Source organism: Pleurodeles waltl, chromosome 12 (assembly GCF_031143425.1).
Source record: "Pleurodeles waltl isolate 20211129_DDA chromosome 12, aPleWal1.hap1.20221129, whole genome shotgun sequence".
In the NCBI taxonomy this organism is placed as follows: Eukaryota; Metazoa; Chordata; class Amphibia; order Caudata; family Salamandridae; genus Pleurodeles; species Pleurodeles waltl.
In genome coordinates this window covers 582,789,162-582,816,359 of record NC_090451.1, presented here as the reverse complement: position 1 = coordinate 582,816,359, position 27,198 = coordinate 582,789,162, and the positions used below count along the sequence as shown (strand labels likewise).

General features: G+C 41.8%; 1 protein-coding gene across 5 annotated transcripts in view; it reads right to left on the bottom strand.

Moving 5' to 3' along the window:
• The window catches only part of ILVBL (ilvB acetolactate synthase like), a 562,186-nt gene that overhangs the window by 488,673 nt on the left and 46,315 nt on the right, over window positions 1-27,198 (bottom strand). For 3 of the 5 annotated variants that reach the window (XM_069217736.1, XM_069217734.1, XM_069217733.1), the window contains exons 2-3: window positions 23,932-24,066; window positions 5,636-5,837 (exon numbers count right to left, since the gene is read on the bottom strand). In XM_069217736.1, coding sequence (XP_069073837.1) covers window positions 5,636-5,837; window positions 23,932-24,048 — 319 coding nt within the window. In that variant the 5' untranslated portion in view covers window positions 24,049-24,066. Of the gene's footprint in view, window positions 1-5,635; window positions 5,838-23,931; window positions 24,067-24,297; window positions 24,418-27,198 lie in introns of those variants that run through there. The other 2 variants (XM_069217735.1, XM_069217737.1) reach the window with 2 other exon arrangements.

Below are 27,198 nucleotides of genomic sequence, written 5' to 3'. Positions count from 1 at the left end.
GTGCAAAGGGGGCGCGCTAGCGCTCCCCCAAGTTCCCCTGTGCCTTGGACGAGGTGAGCTCGTCCAAGGCACAGGGGAACTGTAGCCTTGGACGAGGTCACCTCGTCCAAGGCACAGAAGCGGTTAACTTGTTCTTCTGATGGATACAAACTACCTGTGGATTCCTCACCTTATGAATAGAGTCCCAAAGCAGTACCGCACTCGGAGGTGGGTGCCCGTCTGATTAAACCAAGGAATCCTGTAAAACAGATCGCGCAAAATGGCCGTCAGATACTGGCAACTACCGAATTTAATTAGTTTTAAAAGGTTTTTGAATGATTTTTGTTTTCTTACAAAATATTTTTTTTAAACAGAGAGCTCAGTGCTCCAGGATCCTAGCTGAATATGGCAAAATAACTAACTAACCTAACTGTCACCTGTGGGGCATGATGGGATACAGGGGGTACTGTGAGGTTCTTAAAGGCACAGTGCCAGTTTTATGCTCACTTTTTCCAATGGCAGCCTATTGGTTAGCAGTGTTGGGTTTTTTTTCTAAAAAAGAAAAGTAAATGTAACTTGTCATTTTAACCTTTTCTATAGGCTGCTGCTCCTATATTTATATATATATATATATATATACACATATATATATATACACGTATATGTATATGTATATATAGTCACTGAAACAAACAAAGGTTCAAAGGTTACAGGGACGTTATTGTTAGGTTCTGAATTTACTTGCACAAAACAATAGAAATTTAGCAGTTATACTTATGGTTATCTCAAGTAACTATAACTCACGCCCCAGCCATGCAGTTTTCTCATCAACTATGTTACTGCAAATGTTACAGTGATATTATCAATGATGTTATCAATGATGTTATAAAAGGCGTAATATCTGGGGTAATTAGAAGTGAATTGCAAAGGAGCAAGTTATAGTTACCTTACGGCACGAGTTATAGTTACTTGAGATAACCATAACTATCCCTGGTGAATTTCTATGGTTTTGTGTGAGTAAATTCAGAGTCTAACTATAACGTCCCTGTAACCTTTGTTTTTTTTTAAGTGGTTTTCTAAGTTTTTTTAATTCTAGTTCCTAACTATAACGTCCATGTAACCTTTGTTTTTTAGTTTTTTCAGTGAATTTCAAAGTTTTTTAATGTTAAGTAATTTGAATTTTTTTTACTTTAATCTAACCCTCTAGAACCACCCAAACCTGCGCCAAGCACAGCCTTTCAGCTGTACGCAGTGGGGTTTGGCCACAGGGACTGGCCTGAGACCAGGTCCTGTAGCCAACCCCCTATAATCGCCCAATGCCAACATTTGGCCACAGGGCCCACCACAAAACACTCATGAAGGGGTGCTTCTTTGTTTGATGTAGATGTGACCATATTCCTATGCATTAAGAACGCATCTCCAAAATCAGAGGGAAACGTGCTGGGGGTCCTTTAGTAAGCTGTCCATCTTCCTGGGAAAATGGGGGGGGGGGGATCAACTTTCTGCTCAGGTTGCAGCCAGCCAATAAAGCCTTGCTGTAGCACAACAATTAGCGAATTTGCCGCAAGTGGATTCGAGCCTCTAGATGTACAAATCTGGTTTTCCTTTAATTACTTCAAAACTATTGAATGGATTTACACCAAATGCGTGATCTCTGGCCAACAGTTATCTTCCTCCCAAATTTGATGTAATTCTGTTCAACGGTTCAGGCTGCATGCATGACTAAAGAGTCAATGGGAATTAACATGGGAAACACACTTTTTCGGACCTCCCCCCCTTTATCTCCGCACCAGCTGGACAGATCCCACCAAAACTTTCCATACACAACAAGACCCTTGGGCACACTTTTTATGGGAAAAGTTCATGAAGATTCATCAAACAGCACCAAAGGTATAGCCAAGTCAAGCAAATGCTTTTAGATGGAAACATATACACCTATGAACATATATATATATATATATATATATCATATTTAAAAAGTGCTCCGGGGTCCCCATGCATGGGCAGGACTATTCAGTGCTTATGACTATGATGAGTATTCCCCTGGAAAAGAATGTAAATCCTTCCTCTAAAGTAATTTTACGATCCTGTGAGAGTCTCAAGGGATTGTATAAAAAAAAAAAGGGGTAGAGAAAATCTGGTGCATATAAATTATATCTATTACAACAGGATATGTTCAGTTAAAATGCAAATTCCACTATATAAGTAAGCTTCCGCAGGATGCTCACAAGCTTAAGGCAGCAAACACTGCCCTCTTGCAGTGGACATGGAGGACTGAGTGCCTGGCTCTCGCTAGAGTCACCCATGCTATGTAGGAGGGCATTATGGCACTCAAGTTTCTTGTTAGAGACATCGAGAAGAAAAAAAAAACATTGGAAAAGCCAAGATTTATCTGAGAATGTGTTGCAGCCATGTTGTACAACTGCGTGGCTGGCGTTCAGCATGGGTAAACGTTAGTGGCACAGAGGCGTGTGAGTTGGAGTGTCGTAGAGTGGAATGGCAACAAGTGCAGTAGAAATATTGTAGAGTAGTGTGTTTTAGAGTGAAGTTGCAGAGAGTGTCATGTATTGAGTGGCATAGTATGGAGTTGTGTAGAGTGACATACAGTAGAGTGGACTGGTGTAGAATGCACCGATGTAGAGTGTTGCAGAATACAGTGGCATTGAGTGTAGCAGCACTGAATTCAGGTGTGCAATGCAGCTAATAGAATGCAGTGGTGCATAGTAGAGTGCAGTAGCGCAGAGTGCAGTGGCATAGAGTTGAGTCATGCAGAGGGCAATGGCATAGAGAAGAGTTGAGTGGCAGAGTGCAGTGGCCTGGAGTACAGAGTAGAGTTGTTCAGTGGCTTAGATTGGTGCATAGTAGAAAAGCATTGAGTGTTGCACAGTACAGTAGCATAGAATGCTACAAAGTAGAGTATAGTGCCGTAGAATGGAGTAGCATAGTGTGGAGTAGTGCAGAGTAGAGTGGTGTAGAGTTCAGTGGAATAGAGTAGAGTGGTGCAAAGTGGAGTAAAGTGGTATAGAGTAGTGTGAAGCGGTGTAGAGTGCAATGGTGGAGGGTAGGGTGCAGCGGTGTAGAGGGGCATAGAGTATAATGCGAGTGGCTCACAAGAACCAGACAGGAAGTACAGCCCCTTTATAGTGCACACAGGGGATTGAGTGTTTGGCTCCTGCGATCGTCTTGCATGAGCCATAAGTTTGTAAACAAAAAATCAACACAATATACATACTGTACTGGCTTTATTATTAAAGATTACCATGCAATAACTGGCCAGATGAAAAAACTCTGTACCACAGATTAGAATGAAATTTATAACTCTACGATCCCGCGAGTTTCCATCAAGCCACCCATGAGAGCGATCACACACTTTAGAAAAGGATGTATATAGTGAAAACACAAAGTTAATAGTATAGGAAACACTCATAAGTGTCTTTTTCAAATATAGATAAAATGATTATGTAAAGATAGATACAAAGACTATGAAACTATGCTGGGAATATTTATGAACATGCTAGTTATAAAAACTAAGAAGTTGAACATCTCAGTGGAAACATTGTTGGAATAGTTTGTTTCAATGTATTTATAAATATATTTTTATTTAAAAAAAACCTTTACACTCACTGAAAAAAAAAAAAAAAATGTTAAAGCAACGTTATAGTTAGGTGTAATAATATGTTTTCAATATTTAAAAAAAATAGAAATTCACTGAAATAAACAAAAGGTTAAAGTAATGTTACAATTAGGTGAATTTCTCAGTGGTGTTAACCTTTTAAACAAAAAAAAAATAAAAAAATCACAGAAATTCCCCAGCTACAGTTAGCACCATTAACTATAATGTGCGCCTCCGCCATGCACTGCTTATGACATCACATATGACATCACTCACGAAATGTTCTATGACATAATTTGGGGCATCACAGATGGCATCTCAAATGACTTCATTGATGACATATGACATCACTGATGACATCGCTTATGACATCACATATGACATCACTCACGAAATGTTCTATGACATAATTTGGGGCATCACAGATGGCATCTCAAATGACTTCATTGATGACATATGACATCACTGATGACATCATCAAAACATTGTTTTCCGCATTACACCTGTATAAATTGTAATGTCCTTACATGTGCCATAGTTCATATTAACAATAAACCACAAGGATATGGGAAACCCTCATTGAGTACTGTGTATTCAACTATTCAGAGAAAGCCAAAATAGTGAGTACCAAATTGAAAACAAATGCCCTGCTACTGACAGCTTTTATCTGTATCAAACCCCTGACACACACCGAACCCACATTAAGAAATGAAGTTGATATCAGCAGAGGACGGAGTATGGTAAACAGTGCTTACTCTATGGAAATAGTTCATTCTATACAACACTGTCTGCAAACAGTGAAACTCTCATTAGAAATACACAACAGAGTAATGAAAAGTATCTACCAAGACCAGTCTACATTCTATGCAACAGTTGTAAAAAAAAAAAAAAAAAAAACACTAGTTGCTAAAAATAGGGCTTCTGGAGTTCCATTTTTACTTAATTTGACAGATAAATACAGACAGAAAACCATTTCTTTTCTGGCTACATTTATTTTTAAGAATGGAAAAATACAGAAAATTGCAGAAAATTAGGTTTATTATCAGTCACTTTTCATAGTCTTTCATTAATTCCAGACTAACCGCTGAGCAGATAGATGTCAACATCCATTTACCTATAAATTGATTATTCACTGGTGGGTGTATTGTTATGTTACATTTGGCTACTTAATTTGCTAAAACACTACAGGTGTCAAAGTTTGAGTGCACATTTATTAGTTAAATAAATGTGGAAATATACAATTTTCCAACTTCATTTATTCACAGCACACAAAATAAATATGGATAAATACTGATTAGTTTGCTAAAAAAGAAATACAGATGGAAATATTTAAAAAATAAATACCATAAAACCGGGAGCCCTAACTAAAAATAACAAAGATTTGAAAGTGCTATTGCACCCTTCACACTGTGAAAACTTTACAGATAGCCCTTCTTCTGATGCGAAACAAGTAGCCGTACATAGGTTAGCACCTGGTGCACCCACCCTCCCATGTTAAGTATAAATTGGCATGCTGACACAATTCTCCCTAATAACTCAAGGCTGCTTACAAAAGTTAACATCTACTACATAAAATCTTTCTCCTGTTGGAAACTTTTTCTGCAGAGCTAAATAGCTGTGTCGAGCATATTCAATACAAGTCAACTGTCACTTGCACACAGAGTTCATCTTAAATGCAAACATTTATAATGCTTTCAAAACCGCTACATAGCTACGGTGCATTAGGAGCACAAACATCTCATAAACACTTATGTCAATTAGCTGCAACCAAACATTACAAAATTATGTATATTTCATATGGTAATTATTCACCACTATGTCAGCTGTAACATAGTGGGGGGGGGGGGGGGGGTGTGTGTATACATACACACACACAAACATACACTTTGGTGACTTTGCACATTTTAGATACAAATATTCTGTACACCTCATCACAATTTTTGATACAACTGCAATGATTACTTGCTTGCCAGCAGAATTTTTCAATTTCCACCTGCTCAGTACAATATATCCAACAAAGTCTACTGATCCCACACACAATACCTGAAAGTCGAGCAACAGCATCTGCTGCAAATACAGCTGTGGCTTCATGTCGCGTGTCTACCACCCGGAGTCCCAACTTCTCACAGGCCACCAGAATAGGGGAGATGTGGCCTCCTACCAAAGTGAAAATGAATTGCACATTATGGGTCCGCAGAACATCTGCCACAATCTCCCCTCCGTGCCGTGGACTCTGAGCTTCTACCTGAAATTTAAAAAAAGAACCCTTACGCATACGATTAGTAAAGAAGGGTGAAGCAAAACTGGATTGATGTAAAGGCAAATACAGAAACAAAAATTTTCAAAACCTGTGCTTTTTTTTTTTGTTTTTGTTTATTTAAGCAAAAGCAAAGTGGACTTTATGTGGATGCCACAAACACAGAGAAAAGGAAGAGGCAAGTGAAAGAGACCAAGAGAATGAAATAACTGAAGAGGCAGAAAAAAATAACAAGCATTTGTAAAATCAAAACGTCTCGCCTGCATGACACATTGGCTCTGTCATTGTTTTAGCCATATTGTACAGCAGCAATACAGACAACAAAAGCATGATGGGCGAGTGAGAGGAGTAAGCAACAATGAAAGAGGTGAGGGCAAGTGGCATGGGCAACAACAGAAGGAGAGGAGGTGGGGCAAGCAACACAGACTACAAGAGAAGGAGGGACAAGCAACAACAGAAAGAGGAGGTGGAATGGGACAAGCAGCTTAGGTAACAACTTAAGGAATGGTGGGGGAAAGTGGGGCAAGCAACATGGGCAATAATGAAAGGAAGGGGCAAGGTGAGGGCAAGCAACAGAGGCAAAAACAAAAGGAGTGACAGCAAGTGAAGGCAAGGAGACAGCAGAGGGTATTCAGTTCAGTTCAAGTTTATTTATTTGAAATATTTCCAGCTAGGCCAAACAAACATTTCAACCATCAGACAAATTTAAAATGTCATAAAAATGAAAGGAAAAACAGGAATGCTACACATCTTACAAAAAAAAAAAAAAAAAAAAGATATTGAGACAAATTACAGAATGATTTGATTTCATATCGCCTAAGTTTGGTTAAAAGGTTAAGCAAAAAACAAAACTAACACTTTGTGTTCTAAAAATCATGTACATAATGGACTTTAAGATATCTACCCATCGACTACATACTATGTGGCATATCATCTATCAGTTATAAGCAGGGGCCTCACTGATGAAGTTACGTCGCCGAGATACCAAAATAATTGCTAATTGAGTTCCTTCTATAGTATTCCACTTACCATCTTTTTAATTTAAAGAAGCAACACCAGAATTCTGGAAGTGTACCAAAATAATTTCTAGTAAGGTGCAAGATACAATTCCTCATAGCTTATTTTTGAGCAAAACCAATTAGCAACATTATTCAATTTAATGATATTATAAATACAATTTCATATGAAGTGCACAATGCAATTCCTATAATATGTTTATATCGCAACTTCTCCATCTTCTTTAACATATCAGCTTTCCTAATCATTTGTCTATCACATCACCTTCAAAACACCCAAATTAAAAAATAAAAATACTTCTCAACAGTAAAGCAGAGCTTTATAAAAAAAAAAGTGCCAAATGCAAACTCCTCATATTTAGTTAATATATAAATTTTCACCTTCTTTGCAAGGCTGGTTTACTTTGCAGTATGAAGGGCTATACATATTAACATGCTATTTTAAATAGAGCAATTTCTTCATGACAGTATTAAAATGTGTACCAAGCTGATAACACAGCCTGATGATGTTGCATCTCTGCACTAAGATAATCAGTCCCTTTACTGTGCAGTTCTCTATAAACAGGAAGCAAAGTTTTTTTTTCCATTCCTGACCAATCGATGTGCAAAGTACTAGCACGTGTGAAAGTGTCAGATTGTTCTGTTGGAGAAGGGACACATATTTAGGCCCTAATTATGACTTTGGCTAACAGAAAAGGCCATCCGCCGAAGTCCTGAGGTCAGGTTACCACCAGTGCGGTCCCCTTCCCGTGGCCCCCATTACGAGTTTCCTGTTGGGTCAGCTGGCCCAGAGGGAAACAGCCCACAACATGCAGACCATGAAAAGCGCAAGAGGGCTGGCCATGGGGGCCCCTGCACTGCCCATGGCAAGTGCAGGGGCCCCCATGGGGCCCCCTGCTCTCTGTCTCTGCCGGCCTTTACATGGCAGTGCTAATGCTATGTAATCGCTGGCGGAGAAGAGACTTGCAATCCCCAGGGCAGCGCTGCTTACAGTGCTGCCTTGGCGGATTAGGACCACCAGCTCCTCCAGTGGAGAAGTGGCAGTCCGATTGTGGCACAAGCACCATGGTTGTAATGTGGCTATCCGACCGCCACCACTGCCCTGGCAGTCTTAAGACCGCCAGGGTCATAATGAAGCCCTTACTGTTCCATTCATGATCACATGACTTTCAGCCAAATGTTTCCGCTTTATGGAAGCCTAAACTTGGCTCAGTCTAAGCTTCACCATCCATCTTATTACAGTACACCTTTTTATATTTTTCAAGTACGGTTGTAAAGTAGATGTAGAGTCTGTAGCCAAAAGGTGAGAAAGTTCAGGTTTTCGCTACAATCCTCTTAATCCTTTATCTGAGTTTCTGGTCTGCACCATTTTCAGGTCGAGCATTCGAGACCTCTTGTATATACTTTAGTATATACTTCTACACATCTTTGTGGGCTCTCTGCTTTTTCACTAGTTTGTTTCAGTGTTCTTAAAAAATCCTTGCTTGCCAGTGGTCAATCCTTGCGCTTTGTCTCACCTTTTCCACAGTTGTACACTCCCATGGAGCATGGCCCCTGTACTTGTACCCTTCCACTTGTGCCAATGTAATGGGCTTAGGGACTACCTTTTTCATAGGCTTATAGCATTTGACCTAAGTGCTGGATGTTTTCAGTTGCTCCAGTGTGTTTCTGTAAAAAGGGCTCTAAATCATGTTCTTCTCTGGTTACATGTGTTGTACATTCAAAGACCGAGTACAAATGTTACAGGCTGTTTTATTAGGGCACCTGTTTCCGCCCCCTGCTGTTGCGGTGCAAAGCCAATCATGACCACAACTATGAAAATATTGATTTTCTTATGCGTTGCCGAGGCATAGAGAAAATCGCTACTGTTACAATATTTCAAGTATATTCCCCCAATTTAAAATGGCTGCAGCACGTGATGCGCGATAACGCCATTGATGTCATGACGAGCCGTCTTGTTTCCTCCACCGTTACTTGTTTTAGTTCACAAATTGCACAGAAAAGTGTTTTTGAAGCTCTCATGTGCGTTTCTCCCCCTTCCCCACCACTCTGCTCCAAGCTGCCCTGTGTTTAAGCATATGAAAGCACTTTAGTGTCAAATATTTGCGGCAATTGCTCTACTTGGCATCTCACAGTGCTCTTCAGACTAGGGGCGGACTTGAGGTGTCCTCTGAAGCCGAGCCTGCACTCCTTCATTAAAACCTCCTGCATACATTGAAAGAGTGGCATGTAAACAAGAATTGTAAAGCATTGAAAAAACAAAAGTGAATTAACTGCTTGTTCTTTGTCTTGCAGCGCTCGTATTTTCACACACTCCGTCCCCTCCTCCCGCTGCCCAAAGTCTAATACTTATTTTCATCACTTCAGATGAAGCAAACAAAAACAGGTATGCTGTGAGGGTTGCGCTGAGACAGGTGCTCCTCGGACACTTGGTTTTCATTACAGAAATCATTACTTTGTCAGAGCCAAATCAAACAAGTATCGAGGATAGATGACAGTTTTCTCCCCCACATATGAAACACTTTTTCCAAGGTTTCCGTACGATTATCTTTATTTTGAGTTTATTCTTGTTTAAGCAGCTTGACTGATTATGCTTGAGGGTGTCCTTGTGTATACGGGGCTTCTGGCACGAGGAGCAGGTCTCGGTTGTCTTGATTTACAAGTTCTCAATTGAAATACTCTGTATTTTTTAAACATTTTAAAAACAGCCACATAGTTTGACATAACAATATTTGTGTAAGATGCAGACACACTGGCCCTCATTTTGAGTCTGGCGGTTTTGAGACCGCCAGACTCATGGTGGCAGTCCCACCGCCGATGGGCCAGCGGTGTTGACTGCCATATTACAAGTGTGGAGGTTTGGCCTGTGCCTCCGACCCAGCAGTCCACCTTTGACTGCCGGTGGTATTACGAGTCCCTTTTACACCAGGGTTTTCGTGGCTGCAGCATCTCTACGAAAACCCTGGCGGAAAGGCTACCTCCGACAGGAATTAGCATTCCTGTCACAAGTAAACGACTCCCCCACCGCCCCCTACATCCAAGTGCCCTCCCACCCCCTTCCCTTACAACATTCTCACACCGCACCCAGTACTTACCCCTCACCCACCCGCATACACACACGCACCCAAATGCACACACTTCCACACACGCACATCCTGACACTCACAACACTTACACTCCCCGAATCCATACACACAATCACACATGTGCACACAGACAACACCCCATCCTCCCGAATTCATACACAACACCCTGGTCCCCCCCAAATCCATACACACACTCACAGACAACACCCCCGCCCCCTTTCGGATGGTCACCTTACCTGGTCGTCGAGGTGGTCGTCCGGGAGGGAACAGGTTCTGGCGCTTGCACCAACACAACACCTCCATGCAGTTTTTCGAAGTGAAATATGGTGGGCAGTGCTTTGTTGGCGTGGCGGTGTTGGCAGTGCAACCGCCACTAAACTGCCGACCGCCAGTACGACTGCTGGTAGTTTTCTGCCTGGAAAATGGCTGAAAGCCACCAGCAGTCGTGATATGGTGGTTTGAGGACCACCATGCTGGAGGTCTTTTGGCGTCCGCCTGCACTGCGGTCTTCCCCACCAAGCTCGTAATGAGCACCACAGTATCACCATTGACAAATATTAGAAAAAACAAGTATGCATAATCTGCAGCAGGGCCCACATCTGCTTGTATATTGCATGTAATATTTATATAGTGCTTACAACCACTAAGAGGGGTGCTGAAGCACTTGCCCACATGGGACGCATGCTACACCATCAAGGGTGTGTGGCTGGGAGAGCGCTGTCTTAGTCTTGAAACTATCTAGGAAGTGTCTCCCTGTTGTGTGTGACGATCACTGAGGGGCAGTCGTCGTATTATGGGATGCATCGTTTAGGTGTGGTGAGTGAAAGGAAATAAGTGTGACTGGGCACCGAGCTCAGCCACAAATTGGTTTTATAATGTGTGATGTATGCATGTAAATAAGATGACTGAAGTATTTTTCTATGCATCATTTTTAATTTATCCTGACACATTTTGTTTTTTTAAACATGAGTAGAAATGTGCCTACAGCGTGTTTTACCAACTAAAGGTTGTATCTCTAGGCGTAAAGGTTTTTTTTTTTTTCATTCACACTGGTGTCCCATTGAAACGCAATGCATTGTCTGACCCGAGGGAAATAAATCTTATTCTTTGCAGAGCGGTGATTGCTAAGGTTACCCCGAGGCTCGGTGTAGACTAGACATCAAAGTTTGTACCTGAAGTGAAGAGTCAGTTTCCTTACCCAGAAGAGATCCTCAAACCTGTATTTGTGTGATTACAGGTAGAGCTCATCTGCTTTAATTGTAGAGTAAATGCCATTCTTGATCACAATTGGTAGACTGGTGCTTGGGCGACACCAGTGTGGGATTCTGCTGCCACCAGGCACCAGTGTGCGGTTTTTACGGGCGAGCGCAAAGCACTCAGTTTCATGTTGTTATCTCTCTTTGGGCTTCAAACCACGCCCATGTTACGTCAGTGTCTTTCATTCGTTTGTGGGCTTGACTTTTAAAATCTGCTTGCTTTCATTAGTGGAAGGCATGCATACGTCATGCCTTTTTTCGGTGGTTAGCCATCCTCAGGCAGGGCGACCACGTGCTGAAAACATACGAGGCTTGCTGTTTTCCATCCGGTTTGTGGACTACTTTTTCTGTTTTTTTCGCAGCGCGATCTCGTTTGGCAGAAGTTGAGCGCTTTGCATGACATCAACCCTGTTACAGAGTTAATTGCACTTTTGTCGATAGGTTTCACTACGAGTGAATTGTTATTTCCGTTTGTGTCTGCTGTGCGCTGATGGCGGCCGTCAGCTCACTTGTGTGAAACTTTTACTTTTCAGTTTATATGGCAAGAAAAGTCCAGTTAGTTATGTGAAACTGTTCTATTTTCATTTTCAATTTATGTGGCAAGAAAAGTCCGGTTAGGAGTTTACAATGCTAATTGCTCGAGCAAACGAGAGACCGTTTGCATTACCAACGCTTGTTTTTTTTGCTGCTGAGAAGCTGTGATGATGAAACGGTTATAGCCACTGGAATTATGTGGCAGACAGCATTAAATTATGCGGCAGAGTTGACCAATTTATGTGGCAAGAAAAGTCCAGTTATGGATTTACGCCAATACTCTAACTCAAGCAGTTTTAATTATTAACTTTGTTGTGCCGATCCCACACCCACCTTCGCAACTGTATTTGCTTTTTTTTTTTTTATTATCCATCCATAAGGATTGGTTTTTGAGTTGTAGATGCTGTTTCCTCAATTGCCGTAGCAATTCCTATGCTACTTTTGAGATACCATACCAGTAGTTCAATACTCTCTGCTAATATCTGAAACATATGCCAAGTTCTAGTCTTAGTGCACTATTCACAGAACTTCTTCGTAAGCCAAGCCATTTTTCCACATATTTGTTTCTATTCTTTCAATTATTTTTTGCATCGTTCTGGTAACATGCTGCATCTGTACACCAATAAATGAGTTATTTTTGCATTATAGGCCTCCCTGAGAACATCAATGTTCCTGTGACATAGTGCTGAGTTTATCTTCTTTTATGTTCCAGCTACTGCTTTCACTTTATGTTCTTGGTGATTGATGTATGATTTGAAGTTTAAAACACATTTTAAAAACAGGCCCAAATACCTATCTATACTCAGCGATAACTTCCAATTGTTCACTTCTAAGCCATCAGTGCACTTTAGATTTCCGATTCGTATGGTGTGAGAATATCATTATTTTTGTTTCTGAGACATGAATAGTTAAATCATTACTGTCAAAGTATTCTGCAAGGCATTTAATTGCCGTTGTAGGCCAATTAGGGTGAGGTCCAACAGGGCTGTGTGATCTGCATAAAGATTTGGCGAGATAGATTCCCCCAACCCTCCTCAATTTTGGAAGGAATGAGCAGCTTTATCATAATGCATCTGGGGCATCTGCAATTTACAGAAGGAGGTGCAAACTTACTACGTGGGCATAGCCCATTTAGTGTGTACATTTTTCAATTGAGAGATCCTTTATTTCAAATTAACATTCTCTGTAAGGAACTATCACGTAGTGTCATTATTAGTTTCAGTAAAGCTAGTAAGAGTTCCGGTTTATACCTTGCTGGGTAAAACCAATACTGTGACCATGAGAAACATTTTTGATTATGGCTGTTATAGATTGGGGTTAGAATTGGAACCCATTCACTGAGTGCTGACTTCAATATGTCAGCACACAGCCCATCTGGGCCTTAGGCCCGTGAACTTATCAGGCTGCTGATGACTAACCCCAATTGTTTTACAGATGTCATCAAGTCATCTGAACCAGACTAAGTAATAAGGCATTCTACTGTATGACTTAACGACAGTGTACTATTGTTGTAATTTTATCAAATGTATTACTTATATAATTCTTTGTTAATGTCACACTAAAGCAGGATATCATCTAGTTCTTCCTACTGTATATATAAATATAAAATACTGCATGCTATTGCCCATCTCCAGGGGCCCTCGCCTCCCACAGTTTTAGTTGAGTCTATGCATGTGTTCCGCCGAACTGTCATTCTTGTCAGAAGTGGCTCTGAGGTTGTAACTTTGAAGCTTGATTAAAGATTTCCCAATACTGAAGATATTTACGAGTATTTTTGTAACAACTTTGGTTGTTATTGCTCTTATTTGCTCCGTAGAGCACTGTTATCTAGTTGCACACCCTTCCTCCTCTGCGACTGGAAGGGCTTTGATTTTCTTCCGACCCCTCAATGTTTGACTTCAAATATTCCAGAACGATTTGGCATTCAAGAGTCAGAGATGCTATCACTTCAGTCCACATTTTCTCTTTTTGTATCCAGGAAATCATTTAGGTCTGTTCTTATGATCCTTTCTGTTTTGTATAATAAGGTGCACTTAAATTTTTGTCTCACTTTTAAAAGCCTCCCTTGTATTCTTGTTCAGATGCACTCTTGGTTTTTTTTCTATTACAGACCGGTTTCTCCCCTTTAAATGGTTTCCTTTTGTTCGAATAAGAAGCAATTTGTTTTATGCCAAAGTACTAGAGAAAGCCATCAACCTACAGCTCATCAAATACCTCAAACGAAAACCTCCTTCTGGACACCTCACAATCAGGATTCCAGGCCAACCACAGTACGGAGATGCATTGATAGCAGCCATGGATGACATGAGAACCCTCCTCGACAGAGGAGAAAGGGCAGCTCTAATCCTCCTAGAACTCTTTGCTGCGTTCAACAGTCTCCCACCACACTCTCCTCAACAGACTCCACAACATAGATATTCAACAGAACGCCCTCAAATGGATCGCCTCAATGGAGGCGGAGGCATAAACGTGCTTATTCTGCCCCTGGCTCTCAAGTGATATTTAACAGTGATAACAATGTGATCGAAAGGCTGGTCTGACCTAAAGCACCCTTCACACTCTGAACAACAGAGACTATTATGTTACGTTATGTGTATTTGTAAAGCACACTTTCACCTGGGACGGTATTCTGGCAGTGGACAGGTGAGAGTCTAGCCTCGCCTACGGCAGGCGGTACAAGCTATTTGAAGAGCCAAGTGTTCAGCTTTCTGCGGAGCTCAAGTAAGGCGGTGGATATAATGTGTAGTAGTAGGTTGTCCCATGCTTTAGGAGCAATGTAGGAGAAGCCCTGACCTCCGGATCTGGTTCTTGGCAGACTCAGAATGACATGAACACAGATCCTGAGGTAATGACAAGACCAAGGAAGCACCAGAGGAATGTGAGCAAGGAGCCAAAGAAACTTATCATCAAGAAGGGGCTTGTGTGGGCAGATCTGCCACCTGCAGCCATCCAGGCAACAGCAGGATCCAACAATGAGGCAGGGAGAAGACATCCAATGGTGAGCATGTAAATGCAATTGTTAAGGAATGTTTAAAATCTTTTGCACCCCTACTGCTCAGTGACAATGGCGCAGCACAAGGGCAGGCTTCCTCAGCGGGGGGAGAGTGAAAAGGAACGTTGTCCACCAGCTGGAGGAAGGCAGGCAGTCATACCAATAGACCTGAGCAGGACAGTTCAGCTTCACCCATAGCAGCATGGGGCAGTGTGGTAGTCAGCAGCACTCATCCAGCAAAAAGCACAGCATTAGCAGGACAGGCACTGCAAGGCCCTCTTTGGGGCAGCCCTCGATGATCACTAAGGCAAATGTGTTGGCAAGCCTTATCCCTCTGGGAGTTAAGGAGAGAATTTGGAGTAAGGAATTTATCTACATTTTTACACTGCTAGAAATACAGATAGAGGGCCTGGACCTCACTCCTTGCAGTAAGGAGAAGGAGGAAAGGAAAAGAGTGAGGGAGTAAAGGAACTTTGACAACAGGTTAGATGCTTTCAGGGTAATGGCATGAGTCATCGTAGAGAAGTTCCTTCACTGCGCCGCAAGCCTATGGTTATATACGAGTCCAAGACCAATTTCAGAAAACACCTGGCAACCTTATTAATATTCTGTTACATGTTTATTTTTGTGTGCACAAGCAGAATTATAACATTTATTTTCTTCTATTCATTCAGCAATTGATGATACAAAGTTTACTTGGAAACATATATGACCTAATCAATAAAAAAACAAATAATAAATATCAATCAGCTGTCATAATACTCCACACTAATAACTTACGCCACCCTAACTAACTCTCTACTCATTAATCCCACCGTCATTAATATCATATCAAAGGACATACATCAGTCAATAGTTATAGATCATAGGATATAATATATCTCAGAGAAGAGAGTTCACAGGTGTAGCACATTCAACATCAATACATGCACGTCGTTTCATTTTTATTATTCATCCACAAAAATATTGTTTATCTGTGACTTTTCTATAAAAGTGCTCTTCTGTCCGTACTTTTCCTTCATACTTGCTCTCATTTTATATTGTTCTTTATATAATTTTCACTTGTCTTTATATTCCTCTCTTTTTCCTTAATATTACTCTATACATTCCTCTCTTCTTTCTTTCATATTACTCTCTTGTACTGCTCTCTACATGTTTTTTGACAGACACATCCCTTTTTCAGGACAGTCTTCTCATTATTAAATGGATCTGTAAATCAGTAAACATACTGCTAAGCAAGAAAACTCATATCAAAATATACAATATGAGCTAACAAATAGCCACAGCCCGAACCTCCACCAGTTTAAAAATAATGAGCACTCCTGTGTGGTGAAAAATCATCTTAATCTCAAACTTCACTGAGATCAGAGTGAATAATAAACAAATCGTATGCCCATACAGTAAGGTAGAAACACTTAAAGTAATGGAAGAACATTTTTCCTAAATATATATATTTCATGTGAGAAAAGGTGCTGTGCATGGGAAAGAGTGCTCGATATCCCCAAAGTAAAGGAGAAGTGTCTTATGAAATTTAGCCTAAAAAAAATAATATATGTTAAATGCGCAAGGAATTTTGCTGGAATATGCTCAAGTCAAAGTCCCAACTCCACTGTGGAGAAAGCCATAGGCTTGGTGAAGGTAAGAGGTAGGGTATCCCCCAAGGTGAAGGAGAAAATCGAGTCCACCTTCCGACTCCTCCCAGAAGCTACCCCACTCACAAGCAGAGTTAAACCAACAAGAAACTTAATGACCCCCAAAGCGGCATGTATGATTGCTTTAACAACAAAAAGGTGCCATAAGGAGGACAAGCAGATGGCATGAGTGGATTGAGAAGTGACACCCTGATGTATGACCTATCAACAATGTATGATTTATGATCTGTCACTCGTAAAGGACTTATGATCCTGTCACAGTGATTTATGACACCGGAACCTTGATTTACAACTGGGCACTGTGATCAAGCATGCTGAATAAAATGCGGCCATGTTTTCCCATAGTTCAACAAAAAACATGTTTTGCTTCAACAGTTTCTACATTGGCGTATGTAAACTGAGCATGTGTAGACTGGAGTGGGCTAAGTGCAGGGGTTACGAATTGTGCACACTTGTGTACAGAAAGCCAGTGGAGCTCTTTCTGGTGGGGTGTTTATGGCTGAGAGCTAGATGGTTTGCAGTCGCCTGGTGAGGTGTTTGTGACCTCGGAGTAAAGGGGTTCCAGTAATCCAGTGTGCTAGTGACCAGGGCCGTTTTCCAGGTGCTGCATGTGGGTGCTGCTCCAGAGCCACTTGAAGATTTTCCTTAGCATCTTCAACGTGTTGAAGCAGGAGGCTGTGGCAATGCTGACTAAGGAGGTCATGCCCAGTCTGATGACTATCATGAAGTTCTTGGTGTGTATGCTGGGATTGTTGTTTTCCCCCCGAATATCACAAATTCTGTTTTCTCAGTATTGAGTTTGAGACAGTTTGTCTACATCCAGTCGGCAACTTTGGTCATACAGGCAGTGAACTTGTTTAAAGTGCTGAGAGTCTTGTTGAGAGTATGAGCTAAGCGTCGTCAGCCTAGGGGAGAACGATGTTGAGAGAGTGAATAATGCTGACCGAACAATCATATTGGCACTGAACATGGTCAGGCTGAGAGACAAGCCTTGTGGTACTCCACAGATGAGGCTGTGGATGACCAACAAGTAGGGCACAAGGCAGACTGCTTTTCCGGCCAGTCAGGAAGGAGCAATCCAGAAGAGAGCAGGTTGCTGGATTCCAATCTCAGGAAGATGCCAGATGATGATGATGGGGTGGGGTGCCGTAGTGAATGCTAAGTTCGGGTCCAGAAGGATGAGGGCCACTAGGTCTCATCTGTCCAGTCATATGGTCGTAATTTGTGGCGAAAATGTTGGCTGTTAGGCGTTGCATCCTTATGGTGGTCTTACTCCAGACTTTTTGCTTTTTACCTCTTGTTATGTTGGTGTAGCTTTTGGTAGTCCTTGGGACTCTGAGCACTTTACCATTGCTAACCTGTGCTGAAGTGCATGTGCTTCTCTCCTAAACATGGTAACATTAGTGTATCCACATTTGGCATATTTTATTTACCTGTAAGTCCCCTGTAAAATTGTATACCATATACCCAGGGCCTGTAAATTAAATGCTGCTAGTGGGCCTGCAGCACTGGTTGTGCCCCTACTTAAAGAGCTCTATAAACAAGTCTCAGGTCACCAACTGAAGGGCCTGTGTATTCAGTTTAACTGCCACCTCTACTTGGCATGTAAAACCTCTTGCTAAGCTTTTAATTCCTCTTTTCTTACACACGTCACCCCTAGGATAGGCCTTAGATTGTCCACAAGGCAGGGTGCTACATAAGTAAAAAGAAGGACATGTACTTTTAAGTTTTACATGTCTTGGTAATGAAAAACTCCCAAAGTCATTTTTTGTTACTGCGAGGAATGACTCTCTCATAGGCCAGCTTAGGGAATTCATTAAAATACTTTTAGCTGTAATTCCTGATCTGAGAGGAGTGGCTTCATCATGTTTAGTATCACTGGAATGGTAATGAGAAATCCTCTTTGCTGGAAAATGCAGATGTATTATTACTATTCTAGAAATGCCACTTTTAGACAGCCCTTGCTGTCCTGTGAGCCTACAGCCTGTCTCCAATACTCGTCTGACCTGGGCTAGGTGACAGCTACACTTGTGCATTCCCTTCAGGTACCCATAACACACGATACTCAACTGCATCTGCTTTTATCTGCATACTTATGTGTCTTCCTGGGGAGGTGGTTAGAAAGGGCTCCCCCCTACACTTCAAAGGGAGTGGCCTGAGCCCACACAAAGGGGCTGATTACCCCCAACTGATAGTCTGAAGCCAGGGTTGGGTTGAAAGAGGGACCAGTGCACTTCAGAGAAACGTTTTTCATCTCCCACATCAAAGGCACTTTTTGGTATAAATACACGGTCTCTGACCCCCTAAAAACAGTACACTCCTGGACTCAAAGAAACTCTGCTGGAGTAAAGACTGCTGTGTGCCAGGATCGCCACTTTGCAAGGAATGACAGTTCCAAGGAATTGCTACACTGCCTTGTTGTATTGCCCTGCCGATCTCAGCTCTGCAAATCATGAATCAACAACCACACACAGAGTAACTCCAAGGGCTTGCTCAATTGCCTCCAGTTTTATTAGGGGTCTCCAGGACATCAAAGATCTCCGAGCAGCTTCCCACCAGCCTGTGGCCAGCTTTTGCCAAGGATCGCAGAGCGGCTTCCATGCAGCCTGTCACCTGCTTTTGTCAAAGAATCGCAGAGCAGATTCACTGCAGCCTGCCACCTGCTTTGCCATTGGTTGGAGAGAAGCTTCAGCTCAGCTTGCCACACACTGTGCCCTGGATCACAGAGAGACTTCAGCTCCATTGGCCAGACGAGTTTTCAAGATTTCGACACAGCTTCCCTGCAACTACCAACAGCTCCTGCACGGACTTTACCTCAGCAGCCAGTCCCTACCTGGCTGCCCACGTAACAGAGGCGCTGCACGTTCGTACACTTTTGCCTTCTGCTTCAGCGCCGACAGCCTCAATATCTCCTTACTTTTCAACCCGCTGCTTTGGCAGTTATTTCCCTGGTGCCCGATGTCCACTGGTAGCTCCCCCACAGCCCTGACAGCTTTTTTTCCCCGCCACGCTGGGGAGAGACATAATCCAGAACACAGTAGCCTACAGCTCTATGGGAAATAGCATGACCGGAGTATTAAGGTAATTTACGTAAACAAAGTGGATTCATTTAGCATAATTCTCTGCATCATTTAAAACCACGAACTTGATAACTTTGAAAAGTGAAATATCTAGATTGGAATTTTTACGCTTTGGTCTTATTTTTAATAGATAGATATTGTCTGTTTTCCTAATACTGTGTGTTTTTTGTGGTGGCCTAATTGTGATTACTGTATGTGTATTACACAAATACTTTGCACATTGCCTTCTAAGTTAAGCCTGCCTGCTATGTGCCAAGCTGCCAGAGGGTGAGCACAGGTTAATTTATGTTGTGTATTTGACTTACCCAGACTAGAAATGTGGTCCCTACTTGGACAGGGTACATACCTCTGTCTACTGAAGACTCAATTTCTAACATGGGCGGTTTCTGTGCCCTAAGTTTCTATAGGACTAAGGCTAGGTATGGGAGCAGAGAGATCGATCTATAGTTAATGGGTCTGCACAGGGTTTCTTGAGCAGATGGCAGTTGCATGCAAAATGGCTGCTTCCTGGTACAGCTCAATGCCTCCTGACACCCACTCAGGAAAGTTAGTAGGCCCCAGGCATTTCTGTTATGTGATCAGATAAAAGACTGATGCAGAAGAAAAGGGGTGCTGTTTGATCCAGTTTTGCAGTCACAGGAAGGCCTAAAGGAGAATTAGGGTAGAAAGGTGAGAAGGTGTTTACAACAATTAAAATGGGCAGTAAAGCTCAGGACAACATTGCGATAATTAGCACACAGGCTTCAGATTAGAGAGACTGGTGCAGATGCAAGGGGGCTCTATCTGGCCCGTTGTGGTGCCAATGGAGGTCTTAAAGGGGCTGTAAAATACCGAGCAACAGTAGACCACAATTACAGCTCAAACTTAGGCGGATGCTTTTACTGAAAAGATACTCAATAAAATTAACTCAACTAAAATCAGCTAAACACATTTAATTCAGATGAAAAATGCACCAATACAGCTTCTAAAGAAAACCTGCAAAACCGGCGCAAATAGACTGGTGAAACATTATGCTACAACAGAACAAATATTTTCAAATTTTATATCGGAATTTTCAATAAGTTACTTAAACTTTAGCTTGCCTACATCACAAGCATCTACCAATTATAGCGCACGTTTTCATATTGATGCTAAGTTTACATAAGTCTCCAATACATTTTTGTCACTGTATAACAAACCAATCATACAAGTATTATCTACTTCATCTCCCCTGCTTTAGTACTGGATATGGAATTCCTCCTGCTCGACCACTCTGTTTTGTTGATGGCTATTATACTAGTTGTGGGGTGTTGTTTCTTAATCTGCCTGGATGCTAAATTTTGTCAGATTGCTCCCTATAGGTTTCCCTGATGTCCAAGCGTAAGAACGCCCAACAGCTACTTCTCACAGACATTGCGGCTGAGAAATTAAAATCTGCTATCCCTAACATGGAGGAACCTACATTGAAGACATTAATAAGGGAATATACCAGAATTAAGACAACAATAGCTCTAATGCATGCAGACACAAAGTCCACAGCAGCTTATCTTTAATTGCTGAAAACAGATCTTAGCTTCCTGTACAAATGGCTAGATAAATGAATCACAGGGTTGAATCTATAGCTGAAAGCTTGACTGTCCTAGAAACTAATCATGTTATGGGAAGTGAGGTGTAGCAACTGCAAAGAAAGCTAACAGAGATAGACGATCATAGTCCCAAAAATGTCTGCTTTTTCATTGGGCCAGAGGATGCAAAATCAAAGGACATGGAAGGCTTTCTTTCTGTCTTCATTCCTAAGTTCACAGTGCTGACTTATGCCTCCATTGGAATTTCAGAGTGCATTACTATATTCGTGACAGAAGTACTACTCGTCGGAATACTCCACAACCAATTATCGCCTGTTAGTATGTCACCAGCAAGCTCCTCAGATCATTGTTTCAGCCAAGAGACATCATGGTCCTTTTCAATTTTGCAGTACCAAAGTTTTAATTGATGCTGATTTCTCACACAATACTGTACTGCGCAGAAAGAAATTCTTGGAATTAGACCGACTCTGAGGAAGCTTGGAATCCGCAGTGGTCTTTTGGAACTAGATATTATGCTCCTTACCACTGATGGCAAGGATAAAGAATTCAAGATCTGAGTAATCCTGGTCCTTTTTGTCATCTCTGCCGGAAGCAGACAAGGAGGTGTCTCAACCTGACCCTGAAAGTATACCGCAATCTGGTCTGAGTTTTGTGCCTGCTCAACGGGAAGGTGGGTGACAATGCTCTGGAACGTCAGAGGCTGGACTCTGTAATAAAACGATGGGAGGGGCCCTAGAGAAGGATTTGAAGCTGCCGCGAGAGAGAGCAACAGGTCTCACTCTCCCATCAAACTTTGATGGATTGACATGACTGATTCTGACCAACAAATTTAATACTGAATTTGAGAATAATGTTCTAAGAGAAATTATGGAGGGATGGATGGAGGGAGAGACAGATTGAGGAAGGGATGGAAGGAGGGATGGATGGAGGAATGGATGTCCACTCTGTGATTTTTGATTTGTTAGGGGTGTTCCTTGTATCCATCTGTAACTCTTTCAGAGGTGTACGATCTGAAAATGTGTCCTTTTGTCTTGTTCGTTTTACACACTTGTTGCCTGTTGTATATGTCCTTGAGTTGCATGGAAGTGTAGAGATCCGGAAGAGCTTTGGTGTCCAGAGATGTCCTGTTATTAAATTATAAATGTGTTTCTGGTAGGGGGTGTTTGGGTGGGGGTGAGTTGGGAGGTTCACTCGCCTGTTTAAAGTAAACACATTTTTACTGAGGACTTGTTTTACTTATTTTTTTTATTTTTTTGTTATTTTGGTCATTTTCGACTATTATATTCTTGCCTTCATAAAAACTGTACTGATTTAAATTTGCTCTACAGTTTCTGCAAACCTATTGCATATAATTGCAAAAGGGCTACACTAGTCGTTTTTGCATTTTTCAAATTTTACATTTCATTTTAATACTAGTCACCACTTTCACACAGCGAACAGCAAACAGCTTAATTTTGTCCTGGTTTCAAGTTATTGCCATCAAAACTCAAATAATTACGGATATTATCCCCTAATATTAATGGCCTCATGCACTACATTAAGAGGAAGAAGGTATTGTCTTATATTGCCTCGAAACTTGTAGACATCGTCATACTGCAGGAAACTCATCTTTGAGTCCTGGAATCAAGCGAATTTAGGAAAGATTGGGTGGGCCGTATAGTTAGTGGTAATTTACAGGCCACTGCCATTTTTGATACTGTCTTCTTTGAAAAGGTGTGGAGTTGCCATTCTGTTCTACAAATCTGTGCCGGTCACTGTTCTGAAGATGGGGCTGGACATGTTGGGCAGTTACATCATCATAAGATTTAAAACTATGGCTCAGATTTGGTTTGTGGGGTCAGGGCACGCTCCCAATTATGATTGGACACCTTGTGTTTTGCTGGCCGGATACACATCTGCACTTAGGTTTCTCTAGCCCGGCTGTGTTGAACAGCCGGGCTGTAGAAACTGCACAGCCCCAGGGTTGTCTCTGAGCGGCAGTCCAAGCTGCTCAGACCAATCCTGATGCTGCTCTCATGCTAGGGTTAGCATGAAAGCAGCACCAGGATTGCTGGGGAGCCTGTACTGGTGACCCAGTGAATGCTGGAATACCAGAAGGGGAGTGCTGTGGCAGGAGGCGGCAGCAGCGACAACGCCCCTGCCCCCCCTTGACATTTCCTGCCACCGCCACTATTAGGTATCCTCCCACAAGCACTACACTACCTCCATCTGGGTAAACAAACTCACCTCCATCTTTTGCACAATATTGGGACGGGAGCTTCCAAAATGAAGCTCATAGGCCTCCATTACTTTGGTTCACTCACACACATGATGTACGCATCATGCAGGTGACATGCAATGGGGTGTTAGAGGTAGGACCTAGGACAGCATGTAGCAGCGGAAAATTACATCTTAAGTAGGCCAGTAGGCCTTCACTGCTGTGGCAAAGATAAAAAGGTCTGGTCACACTAGCGATTCACAAAAAACACAGTACATTGCCATCACACAGCTACAAACAAAAACCATGACAGGGACAGTAATCCACAGTCTAACCAAGAGCATGCTTTATGTGCCTCTACAGGCGAATGACCTCTTCTTTTAAAGATCAGGCCTAGGCCTTCGCGCACCTGGTCAATTAGTGCGAGGCCAGGGCCAAAATTAAAACCAGGGTACCAGATACCCGCAGTTAGGCACTCAGGTTAGGGGAGCATAACTGTATCCAATGCAGGGCAAATTTCCATACCAACACGTACTGTAGTCGATATAAGGTTACCTTGACATTATGGCTTCCAGGGATCAAAATCAACAATTATTGGTGTCTGACAATCCACAAACTGGTCACAATAGTGCAGAAGCATCTATAAGTGGTCCCAGTCACTCAGTATGCCGGAAGAGGTCGACCTGATCTCACTGTGGTCTTACCTTGTGGAAGAGCTGGTATATGAACCCAAGGCGATGAGCCAAGTAGATCACTGCCATACACAAAGATGTGACGAAAAGCGTCCCCAGGACAAATAAGCAATCACAGTTCACCTCCATAGTGAGGACTCACAGAACCTGCAGCGAGACCAGGAGAAAGATTATTAAATACGCCAAAAAAAGACAGAAATTAAAGTAAATAGGACACAAAGGTAAAGGAGGAATGTGGATAAAACGCATGGAAAGGATAAAACGATTAAGCCAAAGTAACATTGAGTTACGGGTTCTTGTCATTTTATATAGCTCAGTGCGTCCTCTGGTTGGAAATGAACAGTTTAATGGGTTCATATTCTCACAAACCGAGCCAACCTCACTGATTTCGCCGAGGAAAACGTATTTCATTCGGGTAGAGTTTGCACCAAGATTCCCCTCCTAAAAACTGCTCGCACACTCACTGACAGCAGGCGCATTGCACTGCTCACTCGTCCTCGAGCAAATGCTGCAGCATTGTACATTCATTGCTCGGTAACCTTTGAACGACTCGGGCGGGCACCAGCGGATAGAAAAGGAAACTCGTGCTCTTACAAAACCTTTGGCCTCTTCTCTCTAGTTTAGCACCTTACAGCAGAGGTCGGGACAGGTTCAGATAAGCAGACACAGCATTTATTTAGTTCACAGTGCAATGCTTGGTTGATCAGGGCTTATGTCTTTAAACAAATAAACCTTTGGAGCAATAAAAAGAGGTTGCAGAAGCCAAACGCGTAATCACCCTGGTGGAGCAGGGCTTTTAAAAATGTTTTGTTACAACCTACCAAAATGGGCTGTACATTACCACTCACAACCAAAACTCCAAGTGAAGGAGGACATTTTTTTTATATTTCCTCTTTGCATTTAGTCTGCGTGCAGCAAAGAACATACATCATTAAAACAGCACCAGAATGAACCGCGGAATAGTAGGCACGCAGCAGCAGGTCCGCGTCCTCGTAGCCAACACCCGGCCAGCTAACATTCCTGATTATAAATAATCCCCACACCTCTACTCCCACTTGTTTATGGTCTACCAGTTAACTAGTGCCCTCGTAATTCCTTTATTTGTTTTATATGAATGTTTCATCTGATTGAGATAACAGAGGATGGGTGCAGATCTTGCCTGGGAAGCCGCAGATCAACACCCTAGTGCGTTCGGACGGCATGCTTTAGGCAGGGTTGAACGGTCAAGGTTCCTCTCAGTGTTCAGCATCCCACCGAATGTAATACACAGCATCTACACAATCCATATTACTCATGTACATCTCTTCGCACCCATAAAGGAAAAGCCCAAAGGGCCTTAATCAATCCTTTGTAGGTGTGCCCCCGAAATCTTGAATGACATTACTTTAAGAATTAGAGAGGGCCAATCCTTTGGAAACCACCTCAAAAACAATCTACTTCCAGATATCAACATCAAGAGGGACTTGTACACTTTTATATCTTGATTACCGCTCACAGACTTTACCGAGAAGCCAATGAAAGTCTACTCCCATCAACACCTGTACTGATCATCTCCTTCCATGAACAGACATCCTTATCCTAAACCATACCCCTACTGTTAAGTAACCCCTATGTCTGCTGATTGACCACTTTTTTTTTTCTCTCGAAGTTCTCTCAACATTTGAAATTGTATAGTTGTTTAGTGCAACATGTTTCTTTCTGTAAAACACTTAACACTCTCTTAATCATGTGAGTGAGACAGAAAAACCTAAACAAAATTAGTAAGGCAGTCTGGGGTCTTCAAGTCAGGTAGAACGCATGGCATACATTATGGTTAGGTAGAATAATCTGGTGGAGGTATGAACTTTGGGGTCAATTTGTGGCTATTAACAAAACAAAAATAAGCAAAATTACATTCTTTTAGGAGACATCTACAAACGTATAAAAAATATGGCTGGTCTATATTTCAGGGAAAGCCCTTAGAAAAATCACACAGAACTCTTAAAATATATATATATATATATATATATATATATATAAAACCCATTGAAAGAAGAAGCTCCTTTCTCCAAAGGTAAAAATAATTCTGAAGGTGTGAAAGCAAAAGAAACAAACCTAAACAAAGGATTTATTCATGGAAATACTAAGAGTGTATTACAGCCACGTCTTAAAAAGCTGTCAAAAAGCTAGGTTGTATCTGGTTTTTAAAAGAAAGGGCATACATGTGTGCTTCTTAAATCACCTCTGGTACACGTGCCGATTTTGATACACTGCCTGATTTCTCTGACCTCGTTGTCACTTCAGAGGGAGACAAACAGTAGAGGGGTAAAGCTCCTTCTTTTCCAGTAAACAGTCGTTTTACATAACATAGCGGTCCCAAATAACAGGATAACATTTTGTTTAATCCTGATATTTCCACTCCTGCTTGTACTGGTTGAAGAAACCGATAGAAATAGATGAATCGAAAAATTGAGTGCCGAATGTCTTTTGCCCGCTACTTTTACTTAAAGCTACTATGACCTCTGTGCTGCATGTTTCATATGAGAAGCTCTCATCGACGGAATGGCGCTCCCCACTTGACTAGGATTGGTGTCCACTGACTACAGCTGATTGCCTGAAACCTAGAAATTACACATTATTCTAGCACTTACATTTTCAAAAATATTGCATTTTAAAAATTACCCCAGGCCCTAACACTAAATCCCAGTTCTCATTTACCAGCTGTTCGGCTCTTGGGCTCCCCACGTGTCTTGGATGCCCTTGCAATCACAATTTCTTACCTATGATCTAGCCATATTAGGATAGCCATATTAGGTAAAAGCCTGAGGTGAGGTCTCCCCAATGGATGGATATCCACTAGTTCACCTCTAGCACCAGTATTGTACCTGATAAAACTAATGACCGAGATCGGTCTAGAGCCTAACTCTGTTGCGTTCAGGGGCAATTATAAATCAGTTAATTTGACATTAAGATTTTTGGGAGAACTTAGCTTTGTTAAACTGAAAAACTCTTTGGAATGGGAAAACTGCTGCAGTTCAGTTGTCTTCTGGTCTTTACTGGTTACTCACCTACTCTGGATCTACTTGCACCAAGAGCTACCAATAAACTAGGGTAGACATATTATTATATTTATACGATGCATCTCTCTGCCACCTCTGCCTCATTGACTGAATATGGAAAACAAATACAGGAATAAACACAATAACTAACTAGGACTCATGAAAACATACCAAGACCTTGCCCTATAGGATAACAGCCAAATGGAGGAGCAAGTCCAAATCCTCTGTGCAGATTTTTTTT